The sequence below is a fragment of the Maudiozyma barnettii genome (genome assembly GCF_903064755.1).
Source record: "Maudiozyma barnettii strain CLIB 1767 genome assembly, contig: KABA2_03, whole genome shotgun sequence".
Lineage (NCBI taxonomy): Eukaryota > Fungi > Ascomycota > Saccharomycetes > Saccharomycetales > Saccharomycetaceae > Maudiozyma > Maudiozyma barnettii.
The window spans coordinates 714,560-731,544 of record NW_024545240.1 but is presented as its reverse complement, the minus strand read 5'-3'; the positions used below and the strand labels follow the sequence as shown (position 1 = coordinate 731,544).

At 30.7% G+C, this 16,985-nt stretch overlaps 7 protein-coding genes across 7 annotated transcripts; 6 read left to right on the top strand and 1 right to left on the bottom strand.

Moving 5' to 3' along the window:
• Positions 1–359: 359 nt before the first annotated feature.
• On the bottom strand, positions 360–2,039 carry KABA2_03S07458 (uncharacterized protein; the record flags this gene model as incomplete). Its single annotated transcript, XM_041549789.1, has 1 exon — positions 360–2,039. The coding sequence occupies one exon, from the start codon at positions 2,037–2,039 to the stop codon at positions 360–362; it is 1,680 nt and encodes a 559-aa protein (XP_041405723.1).
• A 992-nt stretch (positions 2,040–3,031) lies between these two features.
• On the top strand, positions 3,032–3,535 carry KABA2_03S07436 (uncharacterized protein; the record flags this gene model as incomplete). The annotated part of the gene is made up of 1 exon (XM_041549788.1): positions 3,032–3,535. One exon carries the CDS (start codon positions 3,032–3,034, stop codon positions 3,533–3,535), a length of 504 nt encoding a protein of 167 aa, XP_041405722.1.
• Positions 3,536–4,288: 753 nt separating this feature from the next.
• SLZ1 (Slz1p) lies at positions 4,289–5,176 on the top strand (the record flags this gene model as incomplete). Its single annotated transcript, XM_041549787.1, has 1 exon — positions 4,289–5,176. The coding sequence occupies one exon, from the start codon at positions 4,289–4,291 to the stop codon at positions 5,174–5,176; it is 888 nt and encodes a 295-aa protein (XP_041405721.1).
• A 1,569-nt stretch (positions 5,177–6,745) lies between these two features.
• WHI3 (mRNA-binding protein WHI3) lies at positions 6,746–8,626 on the top strand (the record flags this gene model as incomplete). Its single annotated transcript, XM_041549786.1, has 1 exon — positions 6,746–8,626. One exon carries the CDS (start codon positions 6,746–6,748, stop codon positions 8,624–8,626), a length of 1,881 nt encoding a protein of 626 aa, XP_041405720.1.
• A 1,848-nt stretch (positions 8,627–10,474) lies between these two features.
• GCR2 (Gcr2p) lies at positions 10,475–12,211 on the top strand (the record flags this gene model as incomplete). Its single annotated transcript, XM_041549785.1, has 1 exon — positions 10,475–12,211. The coding sequence occupies one exon, from the start codon at positions 10,475–10,477 to the stop codon at positions 12,209–12,211; it is 1,737 nt and encodes a 578-aa protein (XP_041405719.1).
• Positions 12,212–12,862: 651 nt separating this feature from the next.
• NNR1 (NADHX epimerase) lies at positions 12,863–13,597 on the top strand (the record flags this gene model as incomplete). Its single annotated transcript, XM_041549784.1, has 1 exon — positions 12,863–13,597. One exon carries the CDS (start codon positions 12,863–12,865, stop codon positions 13,595–13,597), a length of 735 nt encoding a protein of 244 aa, XP_041405718.1.
• A 681-nt stretch (positions 13,598–14,278) lies between these two features.
• PSY2 (Psy2p) lies at positions 14,279–16,852 on the top strand (the record flags this gene model as incomplete). Its single annotated transcript, XM_041549783.1, has 1 exon — positions 14,279–16,852. One exon carries the CDS (start codon positions 14,279–14,281, stop codon positions 16,850–16,852), a length of 2,574 nt encoding a protein of 857 aa, XP_041405717.1.
• Between the last annotated feature and the right edge of the window lie 133 nt (positions 16,853–16,985).

Below are 16,985 nucleotides of genomic sequence, written 5' to 3'. Positions count from 1 at the left end.
AAGAAAGAGACAGAGGAAGAGAAATAGCCGTTAACCAAATCGGGAAATCTAAATGGGAAGATATTTCATTTCGGTTTACTGCGGTTCCTTCATTGAATTTGTAGAATTCTTAAAATAGGAGTGGCTTGGTTATCATTGAATACGGACAAATATACGCTATTTTTAATCAATACGTATAGGACAGGAATATGAAGGCGGTTAATTATATGCTTCTTCATACAGAGCTATTAAAAATAGACTAATATAGTGGGGGAAGGGGAGGGGAACAATATTAGTCTATACATGGAAGGATAGATATTTTTACTATAAATGAGTTCTTTGATCATATTTACTATTTTCTCTATCTTATATAATGTTGATTAGAGTAATCCCGAATAAAATGGATGATCTCTAAGTAAATCCTGAATGGTTACATCCAACGATTCAAGGTCTGTGTGTGTTATGGGCGAATCTGTAGTTGTACCTGATCGTTCTTGTTCATAACGTTCGATCATTTGAAGACGAGTTGTAGCTTGATTATATATATAGTTTCTTTTCAATTTATCTACTATCGTTTCTTGCATCCCACATGATTGTTTAGAGATCGTTTGCCCATTTGAAAGTAAAGTCTTTGCGTTTTTCATTAATATTTTAATTAATTTTGTTGCATCGTTATCAGTTGATTTAATCATATATCTCCTTAATTCATTATCCGAATTTATAATATAAATATTACAAAGTTTGAAAACAATCTCACTTAATTGATCCATTTGTAATTGATCAAATTTACCATTACTTAATATATTGGATCTCTTTGCTGATAACAATCGACTCACTATTGATAATTTTTTTGATAACAATCCAGCTAATTCCCATTCCATCATAGAATCTTGATTTGTAAAACAATCAATAGACAATTCTAATGCATCTATTTTAATCATTTGATATGCTAATGATATATCCCAATTAGGATCTGTTATATCAATTTCTTCAAATTTTAAAAATTCATCTAAATCTCCTTGTAATATTTTTTTATCACCCTCTATGCTAAATTTTGTAACATTAATATCTTTTAAATCTAAGTTTATTCCATGAAGTTCTGTGATTATAATATCTTCTATTTGTGCATATAATTTATCAACTAAATCACATAAATAATTTATTTGAACAACATTCAATGTCTCGACTTTCGATACATCTGTAATTATCATTTTATTCTGAATAATAATTTCAAGGATCACTTCAATAAATTTATAAGAATTTAATAATACTTCAGATAATGTCTCTACAGTGATTTGATCTGAAACTTCCATAATCTCTTCCTCGTGTGGTTTATTATTTTCTGGATTAAGAATTATTCCAGATCCATCTTTATTCACATTGTTATTACTAGACGAATTTTCATTCAATGTATCCTTAGTTAAGTTTATATCATTTTGATCCTTCTTTTCTTGTGGTATAAAATTTAGCCAATTTTCTAATTCATTTATTTGTCTCTTAATTAATAATTGAGACATTTCAACAAATTTATTACAAATTTGAATAATTTCACCACTTGATAATTGATAAGTTTCATTTGATTCTAATAATGATAAATATGATGTTAATAAATTATATTGTAAATCCCAAGTATCAATTTTTGCATTATTAATAAACTTATTATAAACATTTTCTAAATTATTAACAATTGTTGGTAAAGTTTTCAATATTTCATTAACATTTGGTATATCATCTAATTTAATATATTGTAAAATATTAATATAACCATCATTAGCCAAATAATCTGTATAGATTTGTAATAATAATCTACTTTCATTATAAGATATGTTATAAATAGTCCTTTCAGTTGATTCCTTCATACAAGATAATCCTAACTCATACATTTTAAAAGCTTCAACATAATATCTTAAACTTTTTTTAACATCTGAAAGTAACCAACGTTCAGCTTGTTCTTCTTCAAATGTTCCTTGTTCGTAAAAATCATTTTGATTAGTTAATTCACGTTTTGGTTCTGTTTTATTTTTACCTTTCGTTTTCTTTGGAAATCTTCTATTCTTCATACTTCAAATATGATGTGATAGTCTGTCTGTATTTTATTTTTTGAAAGATTTCGTAGAATGAATAAAACTTTAAATTATTATAGTTTTAAGATCTCTCTCTCTCTCTCTCTCTCTCTCCTCTTGTATAATTTCATATTCGGATCATCACTTCCCTCTATTGCCTCCCCCATAAAATATTTATTAGTTTTCGTTTCCATTTCCATTTCCTGCCATGTTACTAAGGCGCAATGCAATATAATTCAGGGCCATCAAAGTCAAACAAACAAACAAAAAAATAGGGGACAGAATCCACTTGTAATAAGAAGAATGAGGGGAACAACATCAAACCAAATCAATAAAATATTATTTTTATTAGTAATTATTGCTACTCGTAGTCTATTCAAGAAAATAATTTTAAAACGATACTGTAATCTTAGTAATATTAAGGGATACATAATCAAAACACTTGCTTGTATTTTATGTGCATGTTAAATGAGAAGGAGATAATATTATCACTAACGAATCAGAAATGACTAATATGAGTGAGGAGAAAACACTTAATTAAATTTGTTTTTTTAATGGTTTAATCATGATAAAAATTTCTGGTTAAAGGGTACAACCTCGATTCCATTTTCTTCTAGAACATACACAGCCGCACACGTATCACAAGGAATATTCTGTCACCATGACGTTTGCAACATGTTTTCACCTCTTTCTCTCCCATTATAAACTATTAATAACTTATGAAGAAAACAAATGATATAAATTTATAAGAGAGATTAAGGGATACAAAATTATTTATTATGATCAATATATAAATGATTACAATAAGATTCTTAAAATCAAACAAAACAGAAGTACTCTCATATTCATCAAAATATAATTATAAGAATAGTAGTAACACAAATATATATTAGTACGAGCACGCAAACAAACAAACAAATAAAATGTCACTTAAAGGAACACCACAAGATCCAAATTTTGGATATCATGACGCATCAGATTATGCAAGGATGCTAGGAGAGGGACAAACAGCAAACGATTATGTTTTACAAAATCATACTAAAAATGAAGGTTCACAAGATAAATTATCTTCAATATCTACAACCTCTTATCATCCCGAATATCCACCAACACATATATTTAATAATTTATCACCCGAATACCCTGATTTCCAATATATTTTAGATGATGAGAGTTTAAATTCTTGTCAAAATGGTATATTACCAGACGAATGCCCCGGTAATAAATTAAATTTTGATAGTAATGGTATTGGCATACTAGGGTGTGGTATTGGCACTACGCATTCTGGGAATCTTGAAGATAGTATGTTACACACTATTGATCCAGAAGACATGGTAGAGTCAAGAATGAATGAATTAACAAGTTCTGAAGTGTCTCAGAATACATCTATTAGAGGATTTGAAGGTCACCATACACCTGTACCAGGCTGTGGTAAAGCTAATCCGACACCACATGCTGTAAAACCATGGCAGTTAATTCCAGAGGATTTCTAGTTATTGTTTATTATACTCCAAAAACAACAACAACAACAACAACAACGATCTGTTAATTTATTTAATATCTATATAACTGTGTACCAGTTTTATAACGTTAAAAGAATATTACATTACATTTATTTCGAAAGTATTCCTTGCTCCCCAATAAAATATAGATTTATCAGTTCACTAATTCCGATACATATTCTACGCTTCTTATTACGACAGAAATATATCCACTTTTCTGTGGTTGTAAAGATGCGAACAATACAGAATGACTGAGCCATGACTATGGATTACGGGGCGACTAGCAACAGCAAATGATTGTTATTATTAGATTTCGTCGTGTATTTCATAGCGACACACACGCGGGACAGGCGTAATCTCCAAATCATTTGCTGCAATATCTAGTTTCTGTCATATTTTGGAGAAGAAGAAGAAGAAGTGGCTGCAATAATTCTATTCGTTTCTCTCACAATGAATGATTCTGGGTGTGAGAAGAGCAGATTTATCCATTTTCCATTTTCTTGGGGGATCCCTAATTTATTTTATTTTTGGCGTTTGGATCTTTCCTTTGAGGAGGGTTTAATCATATTCTAGATATATTTTAAGGGCAAAAAAAAGGTCGGCGGTAGAAAGTATATTTATATATATATATGTTTATAATTACTAAATTATTTTCTCTTTTGATCTGATTGCTTTATTCGTTTATATATCTTATCTTATTATTAATTTCAAGTTCAGTATATATATTCGTAATACGAATAAGAAATGAGTGCCGGTACTGCTTCAATTTCATGCTCAAATAATTTATCAACAACTAATCATTGCAAACATTCTAATAGGAAATTGAAAAGAAATAGTAAAAAAGAAGAGGAAGAATCAACTTCATCTTTTAATAAAAATAAATCTAAACTAAATTCCAATCAAAATAAAAAAACAAGATGTAAAGGTCATCAAAAACATGATTCAAAGAAAACACAAAGGAAACCAACCATTAATAATAATTGGTCAACTTCCTTTGAAGCAAATAATAATAATAGTAGTAGTAGGATGACTATTATAAGCGAAAAGTATCAATTCAAAGATATATCAAAGGAGAAGATAAACCCTGTTATTATGGTAGATAAAGAAATTCAAACCGATCCACCATTAAGTAAATACGTTGAATATTTATTTACCACACCATTTAAAAATGTTAAACCTTTATCACCTTCTTCAAAATATAACAAATTTTTACAAAATAATTTTGATTCATTTGGTTCACTTAATATTAATATTACACCAACCAAAGAAAGAAGATGGTCTGGTGAAACTGTAGTTTCCGAAATTACTTTATCATCACCATTTGAATCTCCAAGACAATCAATATCAGGTTCCACTATATCACCAGATTCATTTATTAAAATGACAAACATAATAGAACCTAAAGATACTAATAAAGACATCTCGATGCAATCATTCTGTTTATATGGAGAAAATGATGAAACAGATAGAACACCATATGATACAATAACGAACCAAGAAAATGAACTACAACTAGCTATCAAAAACTTAACTGAATTATGTGTACCAATTATAGATAAAGATAAAAATTCTACTAATATTACGATGAATAAATCCGTCATATGGTCTGATATTCCTTCTTGTTGTCAATAATAACGAACTGCACAATAATATTTATAAATATTCACAGCAGCGAAAAAACAATAAACAACAAAGTTTCTGACTAAGATTCCCATTACTTTATTCCAGTTCTTTTCCTATAGAGATCCCATTGCATACTCTATATTCCAAACCTGATTAAAAGACTAAAACGCGGCTCTTCTTCTAATCAATATACCATACTTCAATCTAACACTTGACTTATAAAGAGAAGATTCACTGCATTGCTATATATATATATATTCATATTCCATAGACTATTCAACCAATATAATATTTTTTTTTCTTTTTGGTAATCGATCTATTAGTGACATATCTAAAATATATATCTTTACGATACTTATCTATTATTATTATTCTTTTTCGATACGAGAGGGTAATCCCAAAAGAGGAGAACTCCCATGTTACCCTGAAAGATCATCTGAAAACGGCAACCAAAAAATCCTGTTACCTTGATTCAGTTACAACTTCAAATTATGTGTTAATTTAGCTCGCAAACAAACCATTCGTCAATATTACATCTACATCTACATCTACATAAAAAGAGAAAGATCTTTCCTGGGATGAATAACTGACATATCTTCAACATATTATAATATAGTTCATTCTGCCTTTGAGTCCTCTCTTTAATAATGTTATAATGCAATCGTAATATCCGTTGCGCGCTGTCAGCAAAACGAATAATAGCAATATCAAGAGAAGAACCAACTGGAACACGACGACAAATGAACAATAAAACAAACAAAACAAATAACAGAAGAACGCTCAACAAATACAACGAAAAAAGCGTATGAAGCGGGTCAAAAAAACAAAAAAATTATAAAACTTTCATAATAATTTTTCTGAAAAAAAGAACGAAAAGGAAAAAAAATAATAAATTATACCGTTACAAATTACATTATAAACACAACAACATACACACACACACCTAACCAAGTGAAGACAGATATACGTTAGAAGGATACATCCAATATCAATATACACAAAAGTATTTTAGAGTTATTTCAATCTGTTCTATTAATCTATTTTGATTGCAATATTCATTAAGAAGAAGTGTTTAAATCAATATTTTTCCCTTTTCTCTACGTTTCGCGGTATCCCCTTTTGACAGCTTAATACAATTATAATACACATATATTTTGTTAATACATTAAGATATACCCTTTGAACTTTGTGAACTCTATCTTATCTGAAATATATATTCATAATAAGATTATACAAGAGACTGTTTACTACAAAAAGTATTCTTCTTATTCTACCTTTTTACCTAAAGTGTTTTTCCTTAAGCCATTTACTTTCTGAAGAAAACGCGTATAATATAACATATTATTCAACATTCGATAATAAAAGAACAATAATTTACACATATATTATTAAGAGAAAAAAAAGTCACCAATCGTTTGATTTCTTTTAAATAATCGAAAGTTGCACATAAGACATTATTTCAACACGTTGTTACTCATACTTCCATTTGTGTGTCTGTCCGTAAATTGAACGATTAAAAAAAAACTATTACTGTTATAAAGCTTGCATTTATTATTTAATAACAAAGATAACAAAAAAATGAATCCTGTGAACGAGAAAACATCTCCTTTGCATTTATCATCAGTTTTAAATAACCTTTCATTAGATATGAATCCAACACAACAAGATTCCTTAAATGCTAGTTATACCTTAAAATTAGGTAATTTACCAAAGGATATTACCTTAAGAGAAGCATATGCAATCTTTGCATTAACAAATAATTTGGTGCATTTAGAACTTATAGAAAATCATACTGAAGAAACTGGAAGTATAAAACCAGAAATTATTGCAAAATTTAATTCTATGGACTCTGTAGTATATTGTGCACAATTATTAGTGTCTAAAACAGATGTTTTCGGTCCAACGGATCCAATAATTTGTCATGTAGAAGTCATTGATAATTTAACGAATAAATTAGTTGCATTTCAAAATATTCAACCTAATGGACGTTCATCTTCTCAATTCACTGCAACGGGTGGACAAATTACATCTTTACCAAATATGAACGCTATGATTGGTAGTAATACTCACCCAACTACCTCTCAACAACATCAGCAACAGCAACAGCAACAACAGCAACATCACCACCACCAACAACAACAACAGCAGCAGCAGCAACAAGGTAATTCATCGCGTTCTCAATTTTCTTTTAGTGATCCATTTGCCAACAGTATGGCCAATCAAGAATCTATTCAACAAAACCAACAAAATGCATCAAATGTGAATCAATCTCATCAAGATATATCTGTAAATACTACCGATGTTGGAAAATCATTCTTACTTATGGACAATGATGAAATTAATGATACAATATGGGGACCAAATGCAATTCCATCAAGTATCAATGGTTTAAGTAATACACCACAACCATCTACTCCAACCGTAGAATGGGGTAATTCAAGTAGCAGGAAACAAAGTTCAGCTTTCTTTTTACCACCTGCTTCCGGCTCTGTTGGAACACCAACAATGCCTAACATGGATGCCATGGCAATGCCTAAAGGTGTACAATTACAAGGATCAAACAATCAATCACAAATTGCTCCAAATCAAACTGTATCTTCTATTCAACCATACGGTATGATGAATCAAATGGGATCCAATAGCAATAATCCTCCTATGCAAAATATGATCGACAATAATGAAATAAATTATCCAGCACCTCAAAATTCACAACAGGGAAACTTCATGAACAATTCTCCGTTCAAGGGTAGAATGAGTACTAGTCAACCAAGAAACATGAGTGATGGCATGGTATCTTCATCCCAACACGGTAACCAAATTAACAACAATGCCTCTAATTCAAACCTCGCTAATGGATCTTCAAATAATTTGGTTAAGATGAATTCGTTAACCAAAATTTCCTCCTCTACCCCAGTTTCTAAGGGTAACAATCCACCATCAAGCATATCACAGGCAGATCTATCTCTGTTGGCCAGGGTTCCACCACCAGCTAATCCAGCGGATCAAAATCCACCTTGTAACACTTTGTACGTTGGTAATTTACCTCCAGATGCTACTGAATCTGAATTGAGACAATTATTTTCAGGTCAGCAAGGATTTAGAAGATTATCTTTTAGAAACAAGAATAACAATGGAAATGGTCACGGTCCAATGTGTTTTGTTGAATTTGATGATGTCAGTTTTGCCACAAGAGCGCTTGCTGAATTATATGGTAGCCAATTACCACGTACAACTACTAGTAACAAGGGAGGTATTAGATTAAGTTTTTCCAAGAATCCATTAGGTGTCAGAGGCCCAAATAGTAGAAGAAACATGAATCCGTCCAATACTCCAACTCTAGGAGGAAATCCAAATAATTCTGTCGTACCTAACAATAATATGGTTGGTATACAGAATAGTTCTGTAATAAATAATACAGCTGTTCCATATAGTTATACCAATAATTATGCTAAAAATTAAGCATAATTATTAATTTCTTATCAATTTTGTTTCCTTCACCTTATTCTTTTAATTATTTTTATTTTTTGTCATCTCCCCACATCAAGTCATTTATTCCTTTTAGTTTTTTCTTCTCTCTATTTTACTTTCATAACTCATATCGTTTCTGTCTCTAATCATTTCTGTTTTTTTTTTTATTTATTTCAATAATAACAAAAAGCATATAAATTGAAAATTTTTGACCTAATATAGAAATTAATTTCTTTCTCTTTTTTCTCTCTCTTTAAGACTGTTGTCATTACATCTACTTATTCATTATTACAGTGTTGCACATTCCTCATTCTACTTTAAAAAGTCAATAGCACACTAATTTGCGTTGCATTATATTTTATTATTTTTAGACATATTACAGATATATTTGTGTTAATGTTAGCTCACATGCACAGACAAACATATAAATATCCAGATATATATGTATATACTATTACATCCATTCTAATTATATTGTATTATTAATCATAAATCAAAATTCAAGAAATCAATGGAATGTAATGTAGTAAGGTACAACTTCATGATCGGAGTTCGAGCTTCTTACTACGGCACATAATTGTTCTTAAGAGGACGGCGACACCAGGCATTTCAAAAAAATTTATGATATATGTTCAGAAGAACTCAACTAATACACACATATATATAATCAACCTAGGATCCCAACCCAGGCTAACTCGCATTACTTTTAATTGCATATTCTGTTTTGGAATGCGTCATTTTTTTGGTCACAAGCAATACCGATTGTTTCTACATAAAGAGTGGTGCCACGATCCTATTATACTTCTTATCTTAAAATAGAAGAATTATTGAATCACTGATGTCTATTATTATTATATTTTGATGTTCAGTCGATAATAATATTTGTTACTTTGCTATGTCAAATTCATTAAACCTTTCTCTAATATAGGATATCCATATCGTTTTTTGCAGACTACCAGCCAACTTTACTCGGCCTCAAGTTTCTTTGTAGATGGTCCCAGGTTGTAATGGTGAAGCTATTTGGAGCCAAAAAATTTTGTAAGAATATCTCGCACAGCTCTCACGAATCACGATGGAAAAAAATGAACTATTTTTTTCATTACGTTAAACGTTCGATTCGCTCTGTTACTCCTTTTGTCACTGAGAGATGCGACGAAAGATTGAGTGCATCGATTGAGGGCTTAAAAACTTTCAAACAACAAACTCTTTGTCTCCTGCAGTCGTATCATCGTAGTTTATGTCAGGTTGCCCTTCCATTTTTCATCATTTCCTTTCAGATGAGTTGAAAAAAAAAATTAATTAACCCTTTCGTAGGAACCGCAGGTGTAGCAAACAGGAAAGAGAGTGGGTTGTTTCCTTCTCGCTATACAAAAGGTTAGATGATGTTCAGCGAGGTTGAAAGATAAAACTTAGCACATGAGAGTTTAGTTGGGCATTTGATAGCGCATGAAATTCTCCGTTTTCGTTGTATCTTATTTTGGAAACTACGATATTCCGCTCTTACTAGACTATCTGGTATCACTAGTAATAAAAATAATAATAACAATACGTCAAAAAACGAAAACGAAATTGGTTATCAAATTTATTCTTTACATTACACGATGAACTTAATATTCTTATTACCCTTTATTTCAATTATATTATTTCTTATGTATTTATTAACTTCTTTTCTTGTTGAAGTATAAGTTTAAATCTGCCAAGAACTTGTTCATCAAGTATACATACATCTTTCAAAGCACCGATTACTGTATATTCTATATATATTCTAGACTGTTCCAAGTTGAAGATATAAAAAGTGATTTACAACGTGTGCCTACTATTCAAAATAGACAAACAAACATGAATGACATAGAATTAAATTTCACCAATAATCAAAATGTTGCAGCCACTTCTCTTGGATTAATCCATCATCAAACAAAACTAGATGTGTTTATCATCAAGGCATTTAGTTTGCTTACCAACAGATCTATTATAGACAGTAATGGATTCAATAGTACGGTAAATTCTCCTCAGACAGCAGTACCGTCCACTTCAAACTCTAAATCAGGAACCCCAAATGATAGTAACTCAAAAGTAAACACCCCATCACAAGGTAAGGTTGATGTTGTCAATCAAACCGGTACTACTTCCTCCATGACTAGTACTGGACCTGTTAAGACTGAGACACAAGAACAGCCAAATCAAAATAGTACAATTTTCCAGACCCGGGCTCAATTCATTCCAATATTCCAGAAAATATCAGCTATATACAATGCTACATTAACAAATATTCCCATCGATGAGAAATCGACGTCCCCAAAATCAGCAATAGAATTATTCCAGAGGTTACATCAAATTATTCGTGAATTAACTCTGAGTTATTCATCGTCTCCATATGTAGGGTATTTTAATGGATTGAAGGATCATATGTGGGAAATTAAACCAGATTCAGAATTTATTTCTGATAGATTATGGCAATTGGCAACAACTAGTATATTAACAGTTTTCAATGCTGAAACTGGAATTATGATAAATCAAAACTTACGCAATAAAAGAATTAATTCTTCAAATTCTTCCCCTAACAATTCAGGTTCTAATACAGAAGGACCCACGGGGAACAATACTGCGGAGACTACACCTACCTCCTTAATTAACTCTACAACTACGACATTAACGAACAATGGCAATAATGCAGGACAAGCGCCTAAGAGAGTCAAGAAAAAGTATACTAGAAAGAAGAATGTAAGTGCTAAAAAGATACAAAATGGGAAAAATATAAATACCCAGGGTCCACGTCACTCTACATCGGTAATACCAGATTTTCCGCTCAATCAAACTGATCCATTAACGACCAATATAAATGGTCAGCAGCAAGCATCACAACAACAATCGCTTAATATGAATATGGACGCCTCGTTACCACATATTTTACAAAAGAGACTCCAGAATGTTTCCCTTGATATAAATTCAAGGTCACTAGGAGGATATTATACTCAACCTACAAGTCCGGGTTCAGATGTAAATACATTTGAATTTGGATTAGCTCCAAATGATTACAACTCAACCGATTATAATGCTGCTCTCCAAAACGCAACAATAAATTCTAATTCCAATGTTAATACAGATAATACTAATTTGATAGGAAATAATACTTCCATGAATATGAACAATAATTCATTAAATTCATCAATATGGAAGCGAAGATCCATGGGAGCATTGAATGGAACTGTAATAGATGGAGAAGATACAGTTGATGATTTATTACAATTTTCCAATTCTTTGAAGAATAAAAATAATCATGCAAGTATTTCTGTCATGGATAATACCTTAAGTAACCCTGGGACAGGTGTTCAAATTGGGGCCGAGAATAATTTACAAAATAATGAAGCTAAAAATGGACAGGATATGATATTGGTGGAACATGTATCAAGATTATTAAAACAGTCGTACGGGTCGTTGTTGAATGAGAAGGATCAAAGGATATCGCAGTTAGAAAGAGAATTAGAATTGCAAAGAAATGAGACTCAATGGTTAAGAAAAATGCTTATTGAAGACATGGGATGTGTCAGAAGTTTATTGAGTAATACGAGAAAATAAATATCTCCTTCGTTTATTTTATTTTTCAGAAAGTTTAATGGCTTAAACATCAAAACATAATTTTATGATATTTACGGTACCTCTCTTATATAGATTTTAGAATTCTTGAAAACAAAACTCAAAATTACTTGTTATTAAATAGTACAGGTCGCCACTATTGCAAATTTAGTAATGGTGATGGCCAATTTTTTATCACACATTATTGTGTTGTTAATGAGACGATATATATACATATATATATATATATATTGTATCCATGTATCATGAATAGAAGAAAACTCCGAATTAGGTAGCTAAATAGAGTTGTTGATTAAGTACCTTTTATATCAATTGTCTGTGGGCTTCTTATCGAACTTTTACAATTTTTGCGAAGACGGAAAAAAACAAGTACTGCGATTAAGTAACAGATGATGATGAATGGGCCTTAGTGATTAAATAGTTAATTATCCCTTGTTTATTTGGTATAATAAGGGAGATTTTATTGAGTAGATATTATGCCATGACCGAAGTACTTTGTAAATATATATATATAGATAGAAGTATATTATTTGAGCACAACGACTAGTATTGTGTTATTTTATCTCTTTATGTAATAGTTATAATACTTCTAGCAAAACATATTATAAAGTACTAACGAAATACATCAAAACCATGACCTTAAAAGTAGTGTCTGCCAAATTGGCAGCCGAAATTGATAAAGAATTGATGGGTCCAAGAATTGGATTCACTTTAGAGCAGCTAATGGAATTAGCTGGTTTCAGTGTAGCGCAGGCAGTTACACGCCAATTCCATTTAAAGAAGGTAGTTGGTGAAAAGACGAATGTCTTTGTAATTGCTGGTCCCGGTAACAACGGGGGAGATGGGTTGGTATGTGCAAGGCATTTAAAATTATTTGGTTACAATCCTATTGTCTATTACCCGATTAGAAGTAATAGAACTGAGTTTTATAAACAATTAACCAAGCAATTGGAGTTCTTTAAAGTGCCTATATTATCTGGAGATGATGCCGATAGTTGGAAAGAATTTGTGAAACCAGATAAGACGTTATGTATAGTTGATGCTATATTTGGTTTTAGTTTCAAACCTCCGCTAAGGGAACCATTTCAAAGTATTGTAGATGAATTACATACATTACAGGAACATATTCCTATTGTCTCTGTAGATATTCCTAGTGGATGGGATGTTGATAAGGGACCTGTCTCTGAAAAATATATCAATCCAAATGTTTTGGTGTCCTTAACTGTCCCAAAACCATGTAGTGAACTATTGGATCCAAAGAAGACAACGCATTATATTGGTGGTAGGTTTATTCCTCGTGATTTTGCAAATAAATATGGGTTTGAACCATTTGGTTACGAAGGTACAGATCAAGTTTTAAAGTTATAGAACTAGCTAAAGACAAACTTTCATATTTTTCATGTTGCTCTGGAAACCTAAACCAATAGAACTCGTTTTGATATATATATATATATATATAAATATTATATTACATATGTATGCAAATAAATATTATATTACATATGTATGCAAATAAATATTATATTACATATGTATGCAAATAAATNCTAAAAAGAAAAAAAAAAAAAAGAGACGAACCACGTAAAGAAGGTCTTAATGTTTTTGTTATTATCAATTACTGGAAAAAAAAAGTAAGAAAAATAAGAATAGCAATAATAAAAGTTATTTCAGCGACACCAAAATAATAACAAACTATCGTTAAATAGCGGTTCATGAATTAAGTAGAAGTGGTTTATTTTAGATCACATATATATTTTGGATTGAAATTACATCGACCGTTGGAAATATATTTATTTAAAAATCGTGAAGAGACGACTGAAAGATCAAATTATTAATAGTGGTTAAAGGTAAATATCATTTAAATACCGTTTTATTTCACTTATTGTATTATAAATTCACTATTTGGGCACTAGACTAATTATTGGTGAATAACTCCCAAGAAGATTGTTTATATTTCCTTTTATTGATTTTTGTTAATTTTTGCAAAAAACACATATCGACAACATATTCATATTCTTTTAATTAAAATCGTAGAGAAAGTAATACAATATGACAACATTACAAAAGGATGAGGATGGTACTTTCTCTAACACTGAACCAAAAAGGGTAAAAGTATATATATTAGAAAATAATGAATGGAAGGATACAGGTACTGGGTTTTGTACTGGTGAAGTGTCGACTGTGACTACATTACCACTAAATATAGATTCTGATAATGATACAGAACAGAAATCTGCATTTTTAATGGTTAGTAATGAAGAATTTCCTGCAAACATTTTACTGAAATCAAAATTAGAAGGGAACATTGAGTATCAAAGACAAGAAGAAACACTTATTGTGTGGAAGGATCTCGAAGGCCACGATATTGCATTAAGTTTTGAAGAGAGTCTCGGCTGCGATAGATTATGTGATTTTATAGTACAAGTGCAAAGACATATTGCCAAAAACATCTCGTTAGTAGCTGTTAGATCGGGCGATGAAGGTGTAGGTTCCATACATGAAATTATAACAGCACCAGTGTCTCTACCAGGTACTCAGAGTGAACAGAATACCGAAACATTGTATGACTCTCTGAAAATACTAAATGAAAATACGGCGTATCAATTTTTGAAAACTGAAACAGTAGAATTTGTATTGCAAAGTGATTATATCAAGATTTTAATTAATTGTTTTGATATTGCAGAAGAGAATAGAGCTTTAAAAGATTTATTTTTATTAAGTAATATTATCAAGACTCTTATCCTGTATAATCAAAGAGATATTCTGGAATATATGGTGGATGACGATCATATTATGGGTGTTATCGGAATATTAGAATATGATACTGAATTTCCAAACGTTAAATCCAACCACAGAGAATATTTAAAGAAGGGAGCTCCAACCTTCAAAGAGATTTTACCTTTAGAGAATCAAGATTTGAAACTAGTCGTCAAAAAGTGTTTTAGATTACAGTTTTTGAAGGATGTTGTATTAGTACGATTTTTAGATGATCATAATTTTAATTTATTCATGGATATTATATTGGATCTACAGACATGCATAATTGATTTCTTAGAGGTTGATCCATTCTTGGAAAATATACTAAAACTGTATGATTTAAGAAAGGAGGAAGAAAAAGAATTCACAGATTTAGAAGAGAAAAGAAATGACGGTATAAAACTATTACATCAATGTGTTCAAATGTCAAAGAATTTAGAAGAAAGAGATAAGACTAAATTTTATAAGGCTTTGGTGAGGATGGGTCTTTTCAATGTTTTAAGTTATGCATTTTATGTTGTAACCGATCCAAATATTAGAATTTTGGCAACTGAAACAATTATTACAATTATTGAACATGATATATTATTAATTCGCAATGTTGCATCTAAAAATTCGAAGTTATATTCACGAAGAAAATCCCCATTACCAGGATCTCAAACTTCTGAAGATGGATTAAAAAACCTGACTCCAATGTCTGACGAAATGAAACTATTGAAAATATTATCTAAAATTTTATTGACGGACAAAAATCCTGGTTTAAGAGAACAAATTGTTCAAGCATTAAATACCCTATTGCATCCTGAGGGATGTTTTAATAACCTTGATGGTGATTTTGATGGAATGGGTTCTGGATCAATGTTGAATGATTTCAATTATCGTTTAAATTCAGAACGTGAAAATAATTTTGACTCGGCAACTTCGTTGAATAACGAATACACCAATGAAGGAGATATGAATTCATCGTTAGATTCTTTGGATAACGATCAAGAATTCCAACTACAGGAATATTTTAATGATTTTTACAAATTAATTGCACCGATCCTGTTTGCACCTCTGATAGAGAAAAATGGTAGCACCAACGAAGCCCATGACGAAAAAGGACAATATGATGATTTTTTACTGATTCAATTGGTCAAATTAATATCATTCATTAGCACTGAGCATACACGTATTACTTCTCGGAAATTTATATTGGAATCGGATGTTCTAAAACAGGTGTGTCGATTAATTAAACCAGGTCATATCTTACAATTACGTTTAACAGCAGTAAGATGTATTAAGAATATTATTTGTCTGGATGATAAATATTATCATAGATATCTAATGACTAATAATCTTTATGATAATATATTTGTATTGATGGAAGAAAATAAGAAAAAGGACAATTTAACAAATTCATGCATTCAAGATTTCTTCAAAATTGTTTCAAGCAAATGTATTGCATCTAACATGGATAAAAGTAGTATAGAGGAACTACGTCAACAAACTGGTATAACTGTTAGCAAGAAGAATAATTTTTCTATGTTAAATAAATATCTTGTTAATAGATTTGGAGATAAATTTGCAGAACTCCTAGATATTCCTTCTGTTGGTGTTATGGTTAGTTTGTGTGAAGCTGAAAAAATGGAAACCGCAAAGAAAAGTAAGACTTTAACTGATCATATCCTATCAAAAGTAGACACAATAATAGAAGAGGAAGAAGATATTCCCATGGCTGTCTCTCATGCATCGCCTATTGATCATAATGAAACATCTGAAATAAGAAAAAGGTTACGTGGCGATATTGATCTAATAGATTCTACGACAACTCATGAAGCAGGGATTAACCTTCAGGATGAACTTCCTTCAAAGCGCCAAAACTGAATGCATACGTTTCTATGTCACCCATCTTTTTAAAACATAAGTGCTGTGCCTAGAGCTAAATAAAATTATACATGAACCAGGTTCTAATTATATTTCATACCCATTTTATTATATAATATCTTACATTTAATAA